This window comes from Chaetodon trifascialis, chromosome 12 (genome assembly GCF_039877785.1).
Source record: "Chaetodon trifascialis isolate fChaTrf1 chromosome 12, fChaTrf1.hap1, whole genome shotgun sequence".
NCBI classification, from domain to species: Eukaryota; Metazoa; Chordata; class Actinopteri; order Chaetodontiformes; family Chaetodontidae; genus Chaetodon; species Chaetodon trifascialis.
In genome coordinates this window covers 4631900-4654138 of record NC_092067.1, presented here as the reverse complement: position 1 = coordinate 4654138, position 22239 = coordinate 4631900, and the positions used below count along the sequence as shown (strand labels likewise).

Sequence of the window (22239 nt, the reverse complement as noted above, 5' to 3'; positions counted from 1 at the left end):
GAACAGTATGTGAGTGTGTAATGCTAGTGTGAAAGCAGGTTTGTGTGTCACTGAGTATCAGCATGTGTCTGCGTGTGTGTGTGTGTGTGCATGTTTGTGTTGTATGCTTTATAAGTTAGGAAGTGTATTTTGTGAGTGTGTGTGTGCATGCAGAGGAATGAAGCTGAGAACAGGTTTCTAATGGCTGTCCGCATTCTCTGCACAACTCAGCCGAGAAAGGAGTGTGTGTGTGTGTGTGTGCGCGCGCGTGTGTGTGTGTGTGTGTGTGTGTGCGCGCGCATGCGTGTGTGTGTGTGTGAGTGTGTGTGTGTGTGAGAGAGACAGAGACTGAATGAAGGGGAAGACAAACCATGAAACAGAGAAATTATTTTTTTTCTCTTGTTTATTCTTTTTTTTTATCATTGTTATGGCGCCAGTGGAAACTAATTTGAATTGATAATGTATTCTGAAACAGGAAGTTATGTGTCACACAGACAGAGAGAGAGAGAGAGAGAGACGGAGACAGACAGACACAGAGAGAGAAAGAGGACAGTTTCGCTCTTTGTCTCCATGCAGAATCAGACGTTGGATTGAGCAATCTGTTTTCCTGCAGTTCAGTCAGCCGCTGCACAGGGCGTGTATTTGTGTGTATGTGTGTGTATTTGGGTGTGATCTGTTGTCTGTAATGACTGAAAAAAAATATTCAGCCTTAGATTCTATAGGCTTTATGTATGAGGAGGTCCTTAGGTAAAGAAAAGTATTGAAGAAGGATTCAAAGTTCAAGCTATGCAAAAACCTCACTGGTTTTTTAGGCCATTCCCTTTGGGTCTCGTCAGATTTGGACAAGGTTCACTTGAGTACAGTCAGGAGAGTCTCTGGGTTGTTTGTTTTAATAGAGAGGTTTATAGTAGGTTAAGACAAGTAAGTAAGAAGTGCGTGTCAGGGAGACGACTCTCCAGAAAAATTCCAGCGTTGGTTGTTTGTCTGGTACGCTTTCCTGACGAGCAACCTCTCTGAGACTGAGACTCTCCTCTCCAGAATTCATCATCTGTTGTTGGAAATAGTGTGACTTCGACACCAGAGACTGATCACAAAACGTTCATGTAATTGATTTTTGGAATGGTCATTTGGGTCATTTCAAGAACAACTGACTGTGTTTGGTCATATGTGGTGGAGGACTTCAGGGTGGAAGCTTTCAGAAGAATGCTACGTACCTGACTTGAGATGATAATATGTGCCAGAGGCTTAAGTCAGTTCAATAAGTAACAGACATCTGTCTTAAGTAATATACTATAGCTATGTAAAATGCAGCATATACTTTACAGATTTATAAATGCTGCTGTATATCTCCATCATGGAGGAACAGTGGGAACTGTGTTTTTAGGATTTTAATGGCCAGCACTCATGAAGCTGCAATCATGTGATTTGTGTTGCCTCTGCAGAGTCTCTACAAAACCTGATATGTATATCTTGAAATGAATTATTCTGCTTTTATTGGGATCACCTGCTAGGAATTTAAAAAGACACTACTCATTGATAGTTAATAGGTTTTGATGCAGATCTAAATTCATAAGGTTTAAAAAGAGATCTTCACAATATGTTTCTAAAATTGAAAGGGTTTTAATATTTGCAGTTCAATTCAGCAAAGAGAGCAAACATTACCCCTCTCTCATTTCAGGCCACCGCCTCAACTGCATGTCAACTAATCAATGCACTGAAGTACGCAGAATTAATTTTGAAGTGGATTTATTTTGTAGACCAGCACTCTGGCCTAGCCTAAGCTCACACAGCACTGGCAGCCGTGGTGTTTTGGGTTTGCCATTATCTGAAAACCACCTTAAGGGTGAAGACTATGGTTCTTCGTACACTGTAATTTCAATGTGTGTGTCTGTGCAGGCAAGCATACAACTATGGTTAGCTAAAGGTTAACTAACTGTGTGTGGACAGACAGTGGACTTCGGTCCTGGAGCTACTGAGCCTCATGTTAGAGACTGTACACATGTGATGGACAATGTCAAAATTGTCATATTTCCCACAGTGCATGAGTAACAGTATCAGAGTGTTTCAGTAACGTATGCATTGGGGGAAAATGCATGAGCATGTCAGAGCATTCCACCAACCTAGCTTTTTTTCAAGTATCGAAAACAAATTGTATAGATATTACATCATTGTTGTTGCGTTGAAGCTGAGGTGGTTCGACTGTTTCCTACGACGTGTCTGTTGGATGCATCTGCATGTACTTAAACTGTACAAACAGTTGAAAACTGACTGACTGACTGAGGGTGGAGGGACATTTGTTGTTGTTGATATACACACACACACACACACACACACACACACACACACACACACACGCACACAGAAGCACTTCCTCCCTCACTCGCACAGTGACCAAGTGATTAACTCGGGTGTAAAGTGATCTTGTGTCCATCCATCCATTACCCATTAAACTTGAAGATGAGCAGGAAACTACTCTGACCCTGAGACAAGCACACACACACACACACACACACACACACACACACACACACACACACACACACACACACACACACACACACACACACACACACAGATAATGGACAGAGACAGCATTAGAGTCTTTGCTCCACTGCTTCATCAGCTGTGACTCAGTGTGTTCAGTCTCATCTGAGCTGCAGCTCAGTTTTGAATTCGAACCAAGACTCTAATAGCTGTCATTTAATAAGAGTCTCTGGCCACATGGATGGCAGCATTATCAGCAGTTTTCCAACAGCTGGAGTTTAAGTTTCAATTTCTTGTAAAACACTCTTAAGTAAATACCTATTTTTCTTAAAAATTCTTCAATGTGAGTGTTGTGTTCATCAATTAACAGTTTTAACAGGCATAGTTTTCATTTTTCCATCTGTAAAGTTTTTATTTGTGGCTCTAGATAGTCAATTAATCCTGTCTGTCACGTCATTCAGTTCCAGTTCAGTGGTGTTTCCTGTAATGTCTGCAACTTCCCACAGAGAGTATTTTCTGACCTATTCACAAAGTGTCTTTTCTTACCTCTCCTCCTCCCCTTCTCTTCAGTCCTCTGTATGACACTGAGCAGCTTTACTTACAAATGGACAGACTGCTGGAGTCAAGTGGAAGAACAGGGTTGACTTAGTTGCTATGAATGGCATATTTCATGAACGAGCTGACTCAGTGCACACTGCTTTGTTGACACAGAAGCAGTCTGTGTTGGTGTCTAAAATCAATTGAACATAATCTAAAGGACAAGCTAACATTTTAGAAGCTTACATGTAAAAATAGAACTGTGTGGATGTTTGGTGAGGAGCCACAGGCCTCAGGAACAGACATTGTCCCCCAACAACCTCCGTCACCTCGGGACACATCGTTAGTTCATCTCGATACCTGGTGACAATGTCAAGCATATTCCAGCCTCAACACAGTCTGCAGTTAAAGCAAAATGGTTTTTCATTGGCATTGAATAAAATATTGACCTGATTATGAGGTGAGCTGTCATCAGTAGTCACTTATTGTCACTTGTCTCTTTGCTGATGGATGCTGGTCATGGTTAAGGTTATGGCTTTCTGAAAAGACAAGAAATCATTTTACTTTTGCTCATCCCCTGCCCGTGCTAATTGTACTTCTGCTACTGTTAATACTGCTGTTACAAAGAGCACTGACCCTGTTCAGTGGTTGTGACTCAGTGCAAGATTGAATCAAATCTTAAGTGACAGAGTGCAGATGGAGGGTTTGTGAGAGGATGAATCAAAGAGAATGATTTAAAGTGAAACAAAAATAAAATCATCAGACTCTTCTCAAGTCAGAGCTGAAACATTTGTATGAATACACATGTGTGTTTTGCTGCCTTGTGACATGCCCTTATGTAACCTACTTTCCGGTATAGTCTCGTAATGTTGCTGCTTTGAAGACTGGATTAAAGCTCATTTTATCTGTATAGCTTCCTTGTGATCGGAGACCATCAGGTCTGTGTGTGTGTGTGTGTGTGTGTGTGTGTGTGTGTGTGTGTGTGTGTGTGTGTGTGTGTGTGTGTGTGTGTGTGTGTGTGTGTGTGTGCGTGCGTTTGTCCGCACACATCGCTGCTCATACATGTTTGTATCCACACTCTAAACAAATCTCCATTTCACCATTTTAAGTCCATAACTTTTCTTATGCATATGATTTGAAACCTCACATACATCTAGCTAGGTTTGACGTTGTGGTTTTTGCATTGGACGATCACGTTATGCAGGTCTAGTCTTTCATTAGATCGGTGAGACAGAGGAGAGAGAGAGAGGTATGAGTGGAATGTCATCATGCCAGATTACTGTCTACTCCTGTCACTGACAGAAAAGCATGATGGGAGGAGAGCAGGCAGTCAGAGAGAAAGGCACCTGTAATGTTAATACTTCTCACATATGATATTTCCAAACACTGTACCTCTTCTTTTACTCTGCCTTCTTCTGTCATCTTTGTAGTGCGTTTTCTTCATGTTGCATGCATTCTTCCTGATTTGGAGTTAAAGGGGAATTCCATGGATTTCGCAACTCAAATCCAACTCCTCAACAAGGACAGTTACTGGTAGCTATCTGAACTATTTTGGTAATGTACCTAGAATCCGGTTTTGTTTGTTTGAGTGTGTGTTAGATGCAAGCATAGTTTGAATTTGGCATTGTGCTTTCGTCAGAGGCTGTGGATCAGGAGGAAGAGAAGTCGTTTGCTTATCAGGAGCTTAGCACTTCGATCGCTGTAGTTTATATGTGAAATTGTCCTTGGGCAACATACTACTCCCAATTATGTGCCTTTGTGTGTGTGTGTGTGTGTGTGTGTGTGTGTGTGTGTGTGTGTGTGTGTGTAATGTAAGAATGAGAGACAAAAGATAAGATAAAACTTTATTGATAGTGATTGCAGTGATCGAGTCAGCTTGAAATAAAAGGATGGATCAATTTTTCTATGTCTTTTGATTTAGAAATGGTCGCACTTTAGCTGTTTCTAAGGTGAAAAAATGAAGTTTTAGTCACCTTGTTGATGTGGGACTTGACTTGTGTCCTCTGGTGATGTCACCAAGTTGCAGCACGTGTACTGAGAACAGCAATGGGCCGAGGCAGCTGCCTTGTTCAACCCCAAAGCATGTTTCACAGACACATGATCTCCAAGACTGACGTAAAACTTTCTCCCTTTGATGTTTGTTTTAAACCGTCGTAACACAGTCAGAAAGTCTTTCGGAGCACAGAGAAAGTTTAGAACCATTTAATGACACGCAGATATAAAAAAAGAATTTGTAGAAGTGCATTATATTAGTGAGCTGTTGAAGAATATTGATGAAGAAATCATGGTCAGTCATATCAAATGCTGCACTTAGGTCTGAGAGGACAAGAACTGAGACCTTATTTTCATTAGAATTTAGTCTGAGGTCACTGATTATATCAGTCAGAGCAGTTTCAGTGCTGTGGTTTGTTCAAAAGCCTGAGTGAAATTCCTCCAGAACGTTATTTTCTTTGAGAAAGGAGTTCATTTGCACTAAAACTATCTTTTCCAGTATCTTACTGATGAAAAGAAGGTCGGATATCAGCCCATAGTTAGTGAGTGCATTACCATCTATTAAAAATAAATAGATAAAATCTGTTTAAAACAATTTGAGAAAAAACTTGTTTTTACATTTTGGCCTGAACAGTTGAGTGCTGTTAGTGGTTGGGGCAGAAACGCACTAGTTTTAGGGTCAGGGTTGGGTTAGGGTTAGGCAAGTAGTGGTTATGGTTAGTATAGGTCTCCAGGAAATGAATGTAAGTCTATGTAATGTCCCCAGAAGTGATGAAAACCTAACGTGTGTGTGGCTGTGTGTGTGTGTGCGTGGCTGTGTGTGTGTAGTGTAATTACAGAGTGAAACCAAGACACTCTGTGTGTGAGAAAGAGAGCCAGACAAAAACCCTGCTCTGTTCCATTCAGATCACTGGTTCAGTATCTACCGAATGCATGTCAGAACTGTGTGTGTGTGTGCGTGCGCGGGTGTGTGTCTGTGTGCGTGATTAAAGATAGTGAGTGATGGGGATTTTAACAGGAGACAGTCTGTCTTTCTGTCGGTTGCAGAACAAAAGCTTCCTTGTCTGGTCTCACCTGACTTTGGCTGTCAGTGTGTCAGTGCTGTACTCTTTAGTACGCACACTATTCAGTGTTACCCAGAGTACTAACGCTGTAATACTCCCTCTCTGATTATCACCTCTTAAATGAACATGGGACCTCCATTAATGATGACTGATGATGACCACTGGCAAATGTGGTTTCTCTTTCTAAAAGGAGCCTTATTACAGCTGCTAAAATAGCCTTTTCTGTCAAGTGCCATGCAGTGAAAGCTGTTGTGTGTAGCTTTGAAAGTTTATAATGTTCTGTGAGGGATGCCAGGCTGTAGCACTATGTTAGAAAATGGTCACGTTGGTGTTGGCATGCTGCTACCAGGAACAGATACAGTAGAAGATGAAATGCAAACCCGAAAGACTCAATCAAGAAGTTTGGCATTTTATCCCGTGTGGAGTGACACTGTCAAGGACAACTCATGTTACATCCACAACTTCTCAAGACTTCCCGTCACAAAGACCTGAACAACCGACGCATCACAGCTACACCTGAGCCACTCCATCCACTGAGGCTAGAGGATGTGTCAGCTTCAGAAACACCAAACAACTGACTGGGCTTTGTGTGTAGACCTCATTTTTTGTCATGATGCTGTTTCTAAGGCCAAGAATGTACATTTTAGCTTAATATATGGTGCGGTCCTTGAACAGCTGTTCCTATTGGGAGTGGTGACTGGTCAGCTCCAAGCAGCTGACGGCAGTGCGCTGTGGTTCTGCACCGGCATTTTTCTCTGAAGGAGGAGAGCATAAAGCAAAGGAGTCTTATCAGTCAGTTCTTGATAAGTTCTTGTCCTTGATGACTTTCTGTGGTCAGCCAGCTGTCAAGGCCACTCAATGACTGATGCTGGTTCTGCTGAAAGCGCACACAGGTAAAAAGGTGAACTATGACGTGTTTCCCTCTCTCCAGAACGCATGACTGCATTTGCTCAGTGGCACTTCAGAGAGTAACTGCTGAAACTCTGTGACCGAGTGACGACAGGGAGAGTGAGGCAGAAAAAAGTGGTGTTGTGTGAGGAGAAATCCTGGTGGCTCGGTACAGTAGTTGGGCCCATTACTGTCAGTGAACCCAGCTGGGGGCTGAGCGATCAGAGGAGCTGAAGGGCATTTTCTCACACACTCGATTAATGTCCAATCCAAGTGTCAAATAAAAGAGCGACCTTGGATAGAGACCTCGCTCTGCATAATGTCTGGATGGCAGATGTCGTGGTCATGTTCGACAATATTCCACACATGGAGCTGGTGCCATAAAGTACTCATTAGTACTTCAGCTGTATGCTCTATGCAGCATTAACAGATGTGTTCCGTAAAGAGTACTGGTGTAATTGCAAATTATTTGATAACATTGTGAAGCAGTGTTGGCAAAAAAGTTGTGTCACGCACTGATAAAAGACTCTCCAACTTTCCTTCCGTCATTACCAGCTAGCCTTTTAGTTTTGTAATGACACTGTATCAGATCAATGAGCTCAAGCATGACAGCCATTCTTGGAAATTCACAGTGATGAACAAGGTTGTGGAGATCATGTGACTGACTGCAACAACTGTTTTCAGTAGCAGTATGAGTTTATCAAACTGTTTGTTGCTTAAAGGAGCTTTTGTTGAATGCTCTCTGATAGGTGGTGTTGTTTAGTTGTGTGTTGCCTTTGGTGACTCCACTTTGTTGAACTCAGAGGCTGAAAGTGAGTTGAAGTTCAAGTAACCTTCTGATCACAAAGGAATTCTTGCAGTCCCTTACAAAGAAAAAGACCAACAAAGGTGTGTGTGTGTGCGTTTAGTTGCAAAAATAGAAACAGCATTATATGCAGTGTGTTTAGTGAGTTTTGGTTTGGTATGGGTTTCACCAGCAGCCCTGTGCAGATGGACTGGACAGTCGTTCTCCTGCACCTCACTCAGCTCTCTGTCATGTTTTTGTTCTGTGTCATGAGTAGCACTGGGTGACCTTGGCTGCTGTTTTGAACAGAAAGTTGTATCTCTGCTGCACTGCTAACACAGTCAGATAACAACTCAAATAACAGCTAGCATTAATGCAGACTCATTAACCCACAGTGCCCACGTTATCTTAACTCACACAAACACAGTCTGGTCTTTCTGCACATTGTCGGTGCTGATCTGGGAAGTGAAAGTGATTTCATTGTTGAAATTACAAGGAACGTTGTCAGAAATAACAGAATATCACATGTTTTTCTGTCATCTGCAGCTCAGCAACAGATATTTGTGTACAAGGAGGAGACATTCAAATAAAAAGTAGAGATGAGGAGGAGGAAGGATGGGAGGAAGTGTGAGAAATGATATTACACAAAGAAAGGTTGCCATTCATAGATAGCACAGCAGAGCATCTCAGGAGATACTGTTGATCCTTAACTTTTCATTTCCTGTCTGAAAACACACACACACACACATCCACAGCAGCCACAGCCCATAGCTCCCAGCTGTGTGTGAGTGCAGCTGATCTACCACACTCCTGACACATGACTACCATCTTTTGTCCCACTTATGCACTCACCCACACCCACCCACACCCACACACACACACACACACACACACACACACACACCCACACACACACACACACACACACACCCCCCCCCCCCACACACACACACACACACACCCCCACACACACACACACACACACACACACACACACACACACACACACACACACACACACACACACACACACACTGGTTCAAACGGTTTAAAATATGCATTGGCGTGTCAGTGAGCTCAGTGTCAACACGTCATACCTATTTGATTTAAACAGGAATGTGGAAATATTTCTGAATTAAAGTCAGTTTGTTATCCCGGCGTGTAGGTCTTTACGTTGAACTATTTAAAGATCAACGTTGATCTTTCATTGAGTGGAGCTGCTAACAATCATAATACTATAGCAGGGAAAGGAGACATGCATTTCCCACATTGGGTACACGTGTCTGAAGTGACAGTGTTATCAGACGAGGCGTGTGTGACATGAGAGCAGCTGCTGAACAGACTTTGTTTTTCATTAATAGAAACAGTCATCTGGATCTCACTTACCAAGATCATAACATGTGCCTGAACATATTTAACTACAGCACGTGTCCCAATGTGGAAAAACATTACAGATATCTGCAGCTCATTTAAGACTAGTCAAAACAGGATTTCAAACATCTCCACTTACATGTAGGCTAGTTTAAATGCTCTTGTAACTCAGAGAACCTCTTTCTGCTTTTCAGATGGATTGAAATAGCTGACAGGCTGAAAACCTGATTGTTTGCACGAATGTGATTAATGATCAATGATGGCGAATTGGGTGGACTTAATGTTCCTGTCAGCTATAAACATCAAACACAGAGACCAACCTCTGTTTGAGCGACAACAAATCAACAAGTGGAGCAGGGTGAAAAGTATAAATGTGCCAGACCAAAAAGTGCTCAAGTTCCTCTTTTTAGCTGCAGAAAACCATGAAGAACATCATGCCTTGAAGCCAGGAAAGATTTGAACCTTATGAAACCAGGACAAGGGGACTTTAATGGAACACCCTCAGAATTATATGTTGCATTTTGAATTGATGATGTATTTTTCAGTCTGTTGAGTACATAAGTTTCAGATCAGCACTGTGGAACACTGTGGATGCAGAGTAAGTAACGCTACCAAGAGGCTGATTGGATCTTACTAAAATGTAAACCTTATCTGGTTTCTTTCAGAAAACTATCCAGTTAGCGGCTCTGATGGAAAGACCGAGTCAGTGGCAAACCTTCAGCCGCAGCCATCCCTCAGCTCGCTGCAATCCAGCTCTCCTGGTCCAAAACGCTCAGGAAACACTCTGAGAAAATGGCTGACCAGCCCAGTCCGTCGCCTCAGCCATGGCAGCTCCGTCAAGAAACTCCCCAATAACAAACAGAAGAAGACTGGTAAGAGAGACAGCGCTAAACAACAAGAAAAACACACGGCTTTGGGCACAACAACACATTACTGACAAGTTACAGGTGTACTTGGAACACAAGCTAAGTCCTTGTCAGCAACAGCAGTAATAGATTACTTATTTCAAGTCAGAGTAGGACTTTGGAGAGAGGCTGGCAGAGATGAGACGTTTCTACAAGTATGATTCTTCTGAATCTGTCAAAACACAACATAACTTAAATTCTTGATTTCTTGCATCTTCACATCCAATAATACCGAAATTGAACCTAAAATAATTGTCTCAGAGTTTGAGTAATGAGTAATGACTGACTGTTTGACGGGTTGACCGACAGGACCAGGCACAGGAAGAGAGGAAAGCAGGAAGAGCATTGACCTGGGCCAGCCTGACCTTGCCCTGCAAGATGACATCATCGATGAGGTAAGCAGTGAGAGCTTCCAGCTCTTGTGGTTTGGTTTCCGATAAACGCTATTTCACGAAACTGATGACATTTCATAGCTCACAGTCAACCTCCTTTTAAGAGACAATTTGAGTCTTTTTACTTTCGTCCAGACGACTTGAAGCTAATCTTGCTGTCTTAGTCAGAGCAAGATAGTAGAAATACTGCTGAAGTGTATCCATCAGAAGTAAGAATATACATTCCAACAGCTCTGAAGCTGGTTCCCAAAATGTTAGCATTCCTTAGATTCAATAAAGCTGATATGCTGTAACTCCCAAACTGATCCATCACCACTGTCACTGCGTTTCTGATGCTGTTTAAGGTGTGTTTACATCAGTAATCTTTGACCTACATGGTTTGTTATTTTGAGATACCAAACACCTCTGATATGTGAATATACCAAATTTCTATGCTATTATATTATTAACAGCATTAATTAGGTCATTAAAAATAAAAATATGTATGACCAAGGACAGTTTTATTGTTCTCTGTTCCGGTCTACATAGTTGAAGGGTTGTAAAGCATGTGTAGCTTAAAGGTAATCCATGTGCTCCTTCAGGCCCTGGTGAACATGCCATGGAGTTATAAATAGATTTATTAATACAATTTACATCTGCGTAGTAGATCGTGAGCGGCTAAAGTTCTTTTTCACGTGTGTACAAAGGCTTCTTTGTCTCTGACACACAAATACACCCACGCACACACTATCTTGATGTGATCAAACTCCTAAATTGCTCACTGATTACTGACAATATAAAACCTCATGACTCTGACGTGTGCAAATACTTTGCTCTTTAATGCTATGATATTGTCATATCAAAGCCCTGCAACATAGATTTCCATGTTGTCGCGTCTTTGTGGCATCTGAATCCCTGAAAATAAAACCAATTCCTTAAAGCTAAATAACATTTTAATCCATTGAAAGCAATGCTAGTTTTCTTTGGTCCTGCAGTTTAATGGCCATTAAAGAGGCACATCTAAGACAGGACAGGTGAGGACAATAAGTAGTACTGGAAAATTGATCTGGAAAAAAACACAGCTCAAACTCAAAGCTGGTTTGGTTTGTGATGTGTGGGAGCACCAGAGCTCTTCTTCAAACAGTTTAGAATTAGGACATCTTAGCGTTATGACACTTAAACCTGTGTTAACAGCTTTGGACATAATAGAGTTTCTCAGTCTGCCAATGTTGGTTCACAAGCTCAAATAGTTTGGACAGTTTTATAACATGCTGGTAGAAAGTGATTTTTCATTTCTAATCCACTGTGAATTGTGTCTCTGTCCCCTTCAGAGGGTCCTCAGTAAGGATGGTAATCTCCTCTCTAAGACGTCCTCTGGGATGCAGAGCGGTGGGGAGGAGGAGCAGGACGAGGAGGCTCACACCCCTCTGCCTCCTCCCATGGAGATCATCAAGGACCCCTCAGCTCAGGATGACAAGGTGAGAGGGGGCAGGGGAGGGAGGGGGAGAGTGCCTCTGCGGGTTTCTGACATTGATCTTCAGTGAAAATTTGATTAATGTCGACCGATTTTTCTAAAAGCCAGTTTTGGTTCACTAACTCTGTCAAACCTGAAGCAGCATTCGTGTTTATATGGCTCCCGACTGATGGACTTTCATTTCATCATGTTGTTATATTCAGTTTAGATTAAGAGTAGTTTGGCTTTCGTCAGGTATGACTCCTGCAGTGTGTCCATGTGCAGCTCCGCTCTGATCAGCTGTCCTCTGCTAGCTAACAGCTTTTCTCCCTTTACCTGCTGTTTGTTCCTTTTGTTTTCTTGCTGTGACTCTTCTTTCTTTCTTCGTCTTCCTGCCTTCTCTCCCTCGCTGCCAATCTTTCTAACTTGCTTTTGATCCTCCTCTCCTCTTCCTCTCTCAGTCTTCATCCTTGCTAACGTCTCTGCAGTCGTCCTCTGAGGTGCCCAGCGCTGCAGAGCTGGTTAGCGCCATAGAAAAACTGGTAAAAACCAAGATGGTGAGTGTGTGTGATTGTGTACATGTGTGGGGCATACTCACGTTCAAAATAAAAAACAGCTTTTCTTTCGAAAACATGATAGTTTTTTTTTTTTTTTTCAAAATGAGGAATTTGGCCTGAACACAACCTGTTCACCTGCTGTCTCTGCCAAGCTTCCACATCATGTGTGGATCCTTTGGTGCTCATTTCACCAAATTGATCTAACAGTGAATATGTGTAGTGTGCATGTACAGTGCAGTGTGCTTATGTTTTATATGTGTGTAATATACATATTTTCACTAGTTTGTGTACTTCACTTGGTTGTGTTTTGTTCCACATTTTCACTGTGCTCCTTTGTAATTCAGCTAAAATTCCATCCAGAACAATGAACCATTATGTCCCCAGGATATCATTATCTCTGATGTCCATCATGAATAAATGTCTATGAAGAAATAATAGGGAAAAATACACTTCTTATAACTGCAGAACTTATAACTGCAGAAGAGTCATCACATTTTTAAGTTTTCTTCAGAATCAAAGTAGTCCAGTCATAGCTGTCCCTAACCTTAACCCTGCATCCATAAACAGGAACTGCTCATAGTTAATTCAGCGTATTTTAAATACTGTTAAAGTACCAAAATATAGGCAATATATATATAGGCAGAAATTTCTTCTGTAATTGTAGCATTGCCCAAACTTAAAAGCTCAGAGTTCATTCTAACACAAGGTCATCCCTCTGATGAGACTTAAATGACAGCAGAACCAGCCAGTTCACTGAAAAACAGTAGCTAATTAGCAGGTGGTTGTAATTATTCCTGGGGTGGGGGGTGTAAATTACCCACATACACACTCTTAACGATTAAACACGATTAAAATACACCAATTGTTGGAAAAAAAGTTGTTTTTGTAAACTGAAGCAGGTTTTGTTGCATCTCATTTGCCAACAGTGCATAACCTTTGTGTCTAAGGGACCGTATGAAATGGTGCCATGAGATAAACAGAACATGCATACACTGATAATACCTAATGGTTCCTTATAGTCATTAGAGACCAAGCTCCTGCTGCCCTCTGGTGTCATTATTCTGATGTTGGTGAATTTCTTCAGCCAGAGTTTTTTCTCATCAAGCCTCTAAGGACAGAGGGTGTAGAATTCCATGTAGCACAGATGTCAATACAGTAGTGTGGCTGCTTTTCTGAATCTATGACAGATAGTAATGTAATTTAAATCACCCCTAAAAACTGATCTTTTCTTCTCCTTCCTTCAGACTCTGGAACCAGGAGCGTACCCTGGCTTCTCCTCTCTCTCCCCACCAGAGCAAACCACTCCCGTCCAGCCACGAAACCCTGAACTGGAGCAGAGAGCCAAAGCTATGAGAGGACGAATGTGAGTACATCATTACTGCTTCTTCTGCTACTTTTACTGCTGCAGCCACCAGATTACATTGCGGTAAGTAGCAGTGCTGGTTCCCGACGAGAACCGCAGTGCTGGTGTCTTGGTGCGGCAGGATAACGACAGCGACCGTAATAACTATCTGTTGATGTTACTGTGCTCTGTTCTTTCTGCTCAGGTTTGTTCTGAACGAGCTGATTCAGACGGAGAAGGACTACGTCAAAGACCTGGGCATCGTGGTGGAGGTGAGACACCCACTCTTGAGGGAACACACACATCTGTGCTCATCCTATCCTGCAGCTCCCAGTCAGCATTATCCAGTCTGTACAGGCAACGTGATCCCATAAAGTTTAGTGTGAAAAAGGCAGACAAAGGCACTGTGTGCTTAGTAACCCCTCTGCACAGGAGTCTCAGGGCTGTTCTGATGTATTTTGATGTTTATTTGCCATCACCAAGTGAGGAGAAGTAAGCAGAGCAACATGCTGACATTTTGCGACCCTGCAGGGCTTCATGAAGAGGATCGAGGACAAGGGCGTCCCTGATGACATGAAAGGAAAAGACAAAATCGTCTTTGGGAACATCCACCAGATCTACGACTGGCACAGAGAGTAAGTTCAGCATTGGTGTCCAGAGGCCGGAGGCAGATGGAGAGCAGGTCAGGTGGAGACTGGTAGGAGTTTGTACTGTGAACTAATGACATCCCTCTCCTGACTCGCTCAGGTTCTTCGTAGGAGAGCTGGAGAAATGTCTTGAAGACCATGAACACCTCCCTGAGCTCTTCATCAAACACGTGAGTGGAACACTGTGATGATGATGACTTTGTGCTATTACAATATATCTGACCTGGAAACATCCGACCCTCCCTGTGTTCTGCTGTGTGGAAAAAAAACGTGTGTGTGTTACAGGAAAGAAGACTCCACATGTATGTGGTTTATTGTCAGAATAAGCCGAAGTCGGAGTTCATTGTAGCAGAATATGACACGTATTTTGATGTAAGTGATGTTTTTTTTTGACTCGTGTTCTGTTTTTTTTTTTTAATTGATTTAGCAAAAACTCAGCTGTCTAATTATCTTATTGTCACGGTTTCTGCATTATTTTAGAGTATGTTTTATGTTATATTATCTGGTGTATTTGATGTTTAACTGGCCAAACATGCAAGACACATTGAAACACACAAATGGACAAAACAGAAGCATTCTGATGCTATTGGTTTTCATCTTCCAGGGAATCCAGCAGGACATCCAGTCCAGGTTGACCATCAGTGACTTCCTCATCAAACCTATCCAGAGAATCACCAAATACCAGCTGCTCCTGAAGGTAAGCGCAATCATTTTTTAAAAAAGAGAGCCTGTTTTAATTGCGAGTAAGGACGACACTGTATGTCTTTATGTATCTGACGCAGCTGTCTGTGTGACACTCAGGGTGTGGTGACACTTTGAAAGTATAATGAACTGGATTTACGGTGTCTTGAGTGTTAAAGTTGTGGTCATGGTTCTCCTCAGGACTTTCTGAAGTTCAGCTCCAAGGCAGGCATCGACTGTGAACAGATAGAGGTAAAAACACAACATCATTTCAGCTGCTGAAATGTCACAGTTCACAGCACACATACGTATTTTCAGGCCTGCCTGAATCCAGGACTGGATGAACAATAGATTTTAGTATTTTCTGCTGAAGCTATTACACACTGATATGAGTGGATGTCTGTTAATGCTCCCCTTCATTGTCATGTGTATGAGAGGGTTTAACCAAGGATTGACACCCCTCTCTCTGGCTCTTATAGAAAGCAGTAGATTTGATGTCTCAGGTCCCTAAACTGTGTAATGACATGATGAATTTGGGTCGGCTGCAGGGATACGAGGTACGTCCACTTCCTGTACATTGCAGTTCACCCTCCACCTGTTTCTTACTGAGAATAATTAGAAAAACTGCCTAGTGATGACTGCGTGAATTGTGTTGACTAATACAATTTCTCTACAGGGTAAGCTGACCTGTCAGGGCAAGCTGCTGCAGCAGGAAACCTTCTTTGTAACAGAGCAGGACGCTGGCGTGCTGTCGCGCTCCAAAGAACGACGAGTTTTCCTCTTTGAGCAGATCGTCATCTTCAGTGAGCTGCTCAGGAAAGGGTCGTCCACACCCGGATACCAGTTCAAGAAGAGCATCAAGGTACGCAGAGGATGGGGTTTGGTTTTTGGAGAGATAACATTAGCAATTACATTTACATTTAGTGTTATAAGTTTATACAGTGCTTAAAACAAAGAAATGTCTAAATTCTAGTCCTTTGTCCCTCCCTCCTAAACAGGTATCCTACCTGGGCCTGGAGGACAGTGCGGATAATGATCCCTGTAAGTTTGTCTTGTCGTGTCGCGGCTCATCAGAGCGTTTCACCTTGCAAGCCGCCAACGTCGACATCAAGCAAGTCTGGGTCCGACACATTCAGGAAGTCCTGGATGCTCAGAGCAACTTCCTGTCTGGTGAGACAACACACACACATACCTACAGTATTCTCCTCTGAAGCATGACATAATTTTGTTTTTTGCATCAGTGTCTGACGTTTGAATGCTGAGGTTTCCTGATTAGATGAAATGATCACAATGTAACTTGAGGTGGAAAAAATTCAATGTTTACTGAGATCTTTTTAGAGCAAGCTTTAAGTCTCTTCAAGCACATTCTACCCAGAAAGGAGACATTTAAATGAACAAGACCGCTGCATTCGTCCTCTTCATGAACAGGTCACATCAGAATGTTCAAAAGTTGTTGTACTTTAACTTCAGCAAAACAAACAGGATCAAAAACTCTCATTCACGAGGTGGAAAAGCAACAAACCATCTGAACAGTCACCAAACTTGAAATGACACCACAAAAGAGAAATCTAAATATTCCACATGTGTGTGATTGTAGCTCTCCAGTCTCCCATTGAGTACCAGAAGGAGAAGAGCGGAGCAGGCAGCAGCTCGTCTCTGACCAGAAACCGTTCGTCATCGGGGAACCGGCCCACCATGTCCTCCCACAGCCGTCCGTCCTCAGCGGTCGGCCTCGGTGAGAAAGAGACAGAGAGAGGGAGGAGCCAGATGAAAGTGTCTACCTCCAACGGCGGTTCATCGTGTTTCGACTCCAGGGTGAGGACCAAAAGAACTGGCTTGTTGGCTCTGACTGCTATACACCTCCACTTTCTTTTCATTCCTTCACATATACACATGTTTTTTCATAAGTCTGGATGATGTTTCATAATGTCTCAGCGTTGGGTTTTCAGAGTTCACACAGCTCCCCCTCATTTTGCACCAACATTGTCTTGACTTAGCCATTAACCATAGACTGCAGCAGACAGTTGGTGAACTAGGGCATGAAGCACACTTTTTCCCTTCATGCTGTCTGGGAGTCTGGTACCTGTCCCTAAAAGCCAAGGTTGAAATCTGGGCTACTGCAGGTGTAGCAGCATACTGTGTGGGTTTATATATATACATACCAAGCTGTTCTCTTTCTGGCCTACTTTGACTGAAAACCCTTCGCTGTCTGCAGGAAGCTGGACAGCTCTGCTCACCATGCACAGCCTGCCAAGCTCTACATTGAAGCACCTTGACCCTCGTCAAGGGAGAAAAGTTCTGAAGAACAAGCCTTTCAGGCTTTTCTACTCATGCGTTAAAATGATGCTCATTTAAAATGGAAACAAATGCTACATTATTAAGGATATATTGTCTGACGACCTTTAAAAGCTGCTTCTCTTTGCAGAGGTTTTGAGACCTTTACTTCCCCGGTACAAAGGATGTGAATAGTATTTCCTTTGCAAACACTCTGGTAGAAATTGTTTCCCAGCCAGGTTATGTCGATTGTCCTGAATAAATTCCATTAACATCCATTATATCTGGGTGGAAGCAGAAACGCCTGAAGCATGTATCAAACCCTTTGTGTTTTCTGCTCCTGCTGTGAACTAGAGCGCTGCTCAGAGATTCTTTTGTAATAGTGAGGACTGATTGTTGAATTGTAGGGCTGCTTTGAAAATGACACCCTGAACCAAATTCTGACTCTGACTGTCACTGTTTTTCCTCAACCTCCTCCTCCTCGGTCCTGACCTCCCTCTGCTCCTCCTCAGGTTTGGGTCAGCTGTAATGGCGTTACAGCCGGCAGGACTGTTATCCAAACCACATAGACACACCATAATCTTGTCCTCAATTGTCCTCATCCTCTCTTCCTTTGTCATTTCCATCTTTTCTTCGGTTTCCTCCTGCTCTCCTCTTCTCTGGTTTTTCTCCTGTTGTCTTCTCCTCTGTCCTCCTTTCGCCATCCTGTCCTCTCCTCTTCAGGACAGTGAAGGCGGCTGCAATGGCGTCTCCTCCACCATGTTGGTCACTCAGGACTACTCTGCACTCAAAGAGAACGAGGTCTGCGTCAGTCAGGGAGAGACCGTCCAAATCCTGGCCACCAATCAGCAGAACATGTACCTTGTTTACCGGCCAGCCAACGTCCAATCACCTGCCGCAGAGGGCTGGGTGCCGGGACACATCTTGGGCCCGCCCACAAAGTCCATAAAAGACTCTTCTTCTACTTCCTCCTTCTCAGCGGCGGTGGCTGATGCCAACAACATCAAGTAAGTCCCCCGCCCACCCAGCACTTCTTTACCTGCAGACAGACGCACTTCCTGCTTGGGCTCGAAACCAAACACTCGGATGGGATGAGAGAATTGTGGAGACAAAGCTCTGTCTACCCATTTTTGTTTGTTTTTTTAGTTTTTTTGAATCCCCTCCCATCCCCAGCTCCTAACTGCTCACTGCCCTTCCCTCCTAACTCCTCCTGCCCTCATATACACCCCCCCCCCACCCCCCCCAACGAACTCTTGGACCTCATAGGAGACTTTTTTTTTGTATTTTAATTCCCAACTGCCTCCTCATGGGTAAAAGGTACAGAACTGCTCTCTTACTGTCCATCAAGCTGCTGCAGTGACAGTTTTATTTCTGAGCCATTGGATTTCAGGCTTGCAACTGAACGCGCGCGCACACACACACACACACACACACACACACACACACACACACACACACACACACACACACACACACACACACACACACTGATCGTTGTCCATGTAAATGAGTACTGAGGATTTATCCTACAGAAATAGACTGGATCCTTGTAACTTGTAGCTGACTCTGAGAGAAAACATTGACACTCATGTGGAGCTAAAACCGGACTCTTATTTCAGTTCCTAACAGCCTGCTTTTTCTTCTTCTTCTTTTTTTCTTTGTATATTTTTTTTCTTTGTACTGTTTTTGGAAAGTAAAAACTCACCTGGGGCATTCAGGTGGACTCAGCCCCGTTCTCCGCTGTGGAGAAGATTTATTTTATTGTCTGTGGCAATCGATACAGAATTCTGTGTTTATTCCTCTTGTTGTTGTTTTCTGCTTTGATAATTATTATTTTATTTTACGGACAAAGTTGGATTCTTTTCCTCCTTCATGTTGATTTTGTTTATTATGTCAGCAGTTCACTGTACAAAGTAAGTTTTGTTTTTTTGACTGAGGCTCGAGAACATTCCTGTAATAAAAAAAATCCCTTTTGCACTATTTAAGATAAGAAAAAATATGAATGAAGTCAGGCTGTGCAATATGTTGCGTTTAATGGCAACGGTCAGCATTGTACTGTTGGTAGTCTAATAATAATGATTTTAAATGTATTTTAAATATGTAAAATAAACCTTTCGGACTTGAGCATGACTTAGCAAAGCGACGTGAAGGTGAAATTGTTTTGTTCTGCGTTAGGCTGAAGATGATTAACACTTTGTAGTTTTTAATATTTGTAAATAAACTACAGCAGCAAATGTGAAAGTGAGCAGTCTGCCTGCGTCTGTGTGCACTGTCATCCCATTAGATTAGATTCAGTTCTTCTATGTAAGATGATGGAGGGAGATTTAGGAGTCAAGTGACTGAAGGTGTTGACATAGAAGGAAGAAGATGACACAAACATAAAATCAGCTCTTATTGAGGTTATATTTTAAAGGTTTTTAGCGAAGGAAATTAGACCGAAAGACTGAAGTGATAAAGCAATTTATTAAGAATTTATAACTGTAAAGTCTGGACACCATCAAAAAGCACTGAGGGTAATTCACCAAATACTAGAGCAACAAACAAAACTTTGTGTGCACCTCTTCCCTGTATGGTTCATTTCAGCTTTTTGTATTTGTTGTTACTGTAGTGACATTTCTTTTGACTTTTTTTCTTTTAGTTTTTACTAACCTCAACGGTTTGACACTCCACACAAGGTATAAACTTCCAACAGAAATTCCATTAAAAGTTTTACAAAAGAAAACCATTTTTTTACATTGTTTCTTGGAAATGAGGATGATAAAATATTGTGCTCTTAATGTGTTCTTGGAAGTGTTAACAGCTGATGAATACTTTATGAGAAACCCAACTGACAGGAATCATGTGAGCAGTAATGCTGGAAAAAACTGCTTTCAGGCAAAGAAATGCTGCATATAATATGACATGGCACATACAAAAAAACATTACTGAGACAATGAAATGCATTTTGCATTAAAGGGTTAATTTCATCTGATACAGACATTATCTTAAAGACATGAGTGTTTGCCTCCGTTCCCTCCACAGCAAATGGAAGCAGTTACAGTCTCCAGGAAACACGTGTGTTGAGCTGCAGGTGTGATTCTTGAAAATGTTCAACAGTCTGTGCTGGTGCAGTATGTTCACATGTCCTCTGTCTCAATAAAGTCAGTCGTGTCACTCTGTCCTTCTCCTCCTGTATCTTATCGCACCAGAAGGGTCTGGCTGCAGCTTCAGGCAACACCAACCCTGTCAGGACCCTCTGCTACAACAGGATATACATGTAGATTGTACAGACACACTGACAAACATGATAGGAAACTATGGAGGCCGGAGGCTTTATCGTGGCCGTGACTCAACACAGCATGTTGTTCATGGGACTAACAAGTGTCTTAAACTGAGTGGAGCAGTTCTCCACCTCTTTATGTTGCTTCACGTTATTATTGGATCTTTGACTCAGGATAAAGAATGTACCATTCATTGTTATTTTATGATTAACCCTTTTCTGCCTCTAAAATCAAAGATCTACCACCAAGTTGTTGTTTTGTTCTTTTTTTTAACTTTAGGTAATGTCTCATATTTATGAGAAAGCTTCTCATATTCATCTTGTGGTCTTTTTATGCTTTTATAATTATAAGAGAATTTGTAACAATTATGAGATATCTCAAAATTGGGAAAAATGAAGCTGTAGCATTATTGTTTTTCTCAGAATTCATCATTAATATGAGGAAGTTTAACATTTAGGTGGCAGAAATGGACCATTTGTAAGGCTTCAATGTCTTTACTAGCCTAGTTTGGTAATGTTTGCTAGCATGCTAGGCTACCGTTTGGGTGAGATAATATCAGTCAATCTAATATAAAATAATGTAATAATATAGCTTTGAGAGTTGAGAATGTGGCTGAAACTTTAGTATGAAATGTTTAAAGACTGTACTACTCCAGTCAAGCTGTTGGAGGCTGTGGAGCTCTGATACTGTGCGTGCTGGCTCGCTGGTATGCCTCACTGGGACATCTAAATGGAACCAAATCATAATTATTATGAGAACCACCGGTGTTTTTTCTGCTATGAACAAGTCAAAATGTCTGCTGTGACAGTGGCCTGCATTCCCTCTGCCCATGTAAATACACAATGAAGATGCAGAGAAGTTGGACAGAATAGATATTAATATGTATTCATCTCATGAAGCATGACCACACACTACAGCAAACTTCCCCACCACCTGACACCGGGAGGGTTCTGAGGAGGTTATGACCTGACAGTCATGTTGCCTCTGCAGCCAGACTAAACTGGACACCACTGAGTTTCTCTCTGATTGGCTCGTTGACGTTTGTCGTTCCTGTACCGTACAGGAAGTCTCTGTCATGGAATACACTGCGTGCCAGGAAGCGCGCTGAAGCCAAGGATGTCTCAGCAGTGGCGGTCAGAGGTCAGGAGAATGGCCTCCGTAAGCCCAAAGAAACCACGCCCCCTCCCCCGCTCGCCTCCCCTGCCACCAGGGCAAAGGGCAAAGTGAGTAAAGCAGGCCGACGGCGCACGCTGGTGATGTCATATGTGTGTGCCAAAACCCCTCACCTGCCCCCTGCCCGACTTGGTTTTTATTTTTCCTCTTAACCTGTGTGTGCGCGCGCATGTGTGTGTGCAGATCTACAAACACACACTGTAGCTGCCGTGTCTTTGACTCCAGCAGTGGTTCTCAACCTGCATCAGACGTGAATTTAGACTTTACTGACAGCGCTGGATTCAGTTTATTGGTTTACTATTGGTTTACAGCTCAAAGTTCACAAAGAAACTATATGAAAGCAGTGTGGGGATTTGCTTAGCTGTGAGCAAATCCACCAATCACAACAATGCCACTGCAATGAACTGATTCCAGTGCAAAATCATGTCACAAACGTTGGTGTGAACAGGCCCAAAGGTTTATGTTGAGAACCACTAA

At 42.5% G+C, this 22239-nt stretch overlaps 1 protein-coding gene across 3 annotated transcripts in view; it reads left to right on the top strand.

Annotated features, from left to right (window-relative positions):
• Positions 1 to 22239, top strand: part of kalrna (kalirin RhoGEF kinase a) — a 134406-nt gene that overhangs the window by 100688 nt on the left and 11479 nt on the right. For all 3 annotated transcript variants that reach the window (XM_070975728.1, XM_070975730.1, XM_070975729.1), the window contains 17 exons: positions 9765 to 9971; positions 10314 to 10399; positions 11707 to 11853; positions 12290 to 12385; positions 13630 to 13748; positions 13933 to 13999; positions 14259 to 14362; positions 14475 to 14544; positions 14660 to 14746; positions 14979 to 15071; positions 15257 to 15307; positions 15535 to 15612; positions 15732 to 15917; positions 16054 to 16225; positions 16653 to 16870; positions 18053 to 18336; positions 21653 to 21812. In XM_070975728.1, coding sequence (XP_070831829.1) covers positions 9765 to 9971; positions 10314 to 10399; positions 11707 to 11853; positions 12290 to 12385; positions 13630 to 13748; positions 13933 to 13999; positions 14259 to 14362; positions 14475 to 14544; positions 14660 to 14746; positions 14979 to 15071; positions 15257 to 15307; positions 15535 to 15612; positions 15732 to 15917; positions 16054 to 16225; positions 16653 to 16870; positions 18053 to 18336; positions 21653 to 21812 — 2225 coding nt within the window. The remainder of the gene's footprint in view (positions 1 to 9764; positions 9972 to 10313; positions 10400 to 11706; positions 11854 to 12289; positions 12386 to 13629; positions 13749 to 13932; positions 14000 to 14258; positions 14363 to 14474; positions 14545 to 14659; positions 14747 to 14978; positions 15072 to 15256; positions 15308 to 15534; positions 15613 to 15731; positions 15918 to 16053; positions 16226 to 16652; positions 16871 to 18052; positions 18337 to 21652; positions 21813 to 22239) is intronic.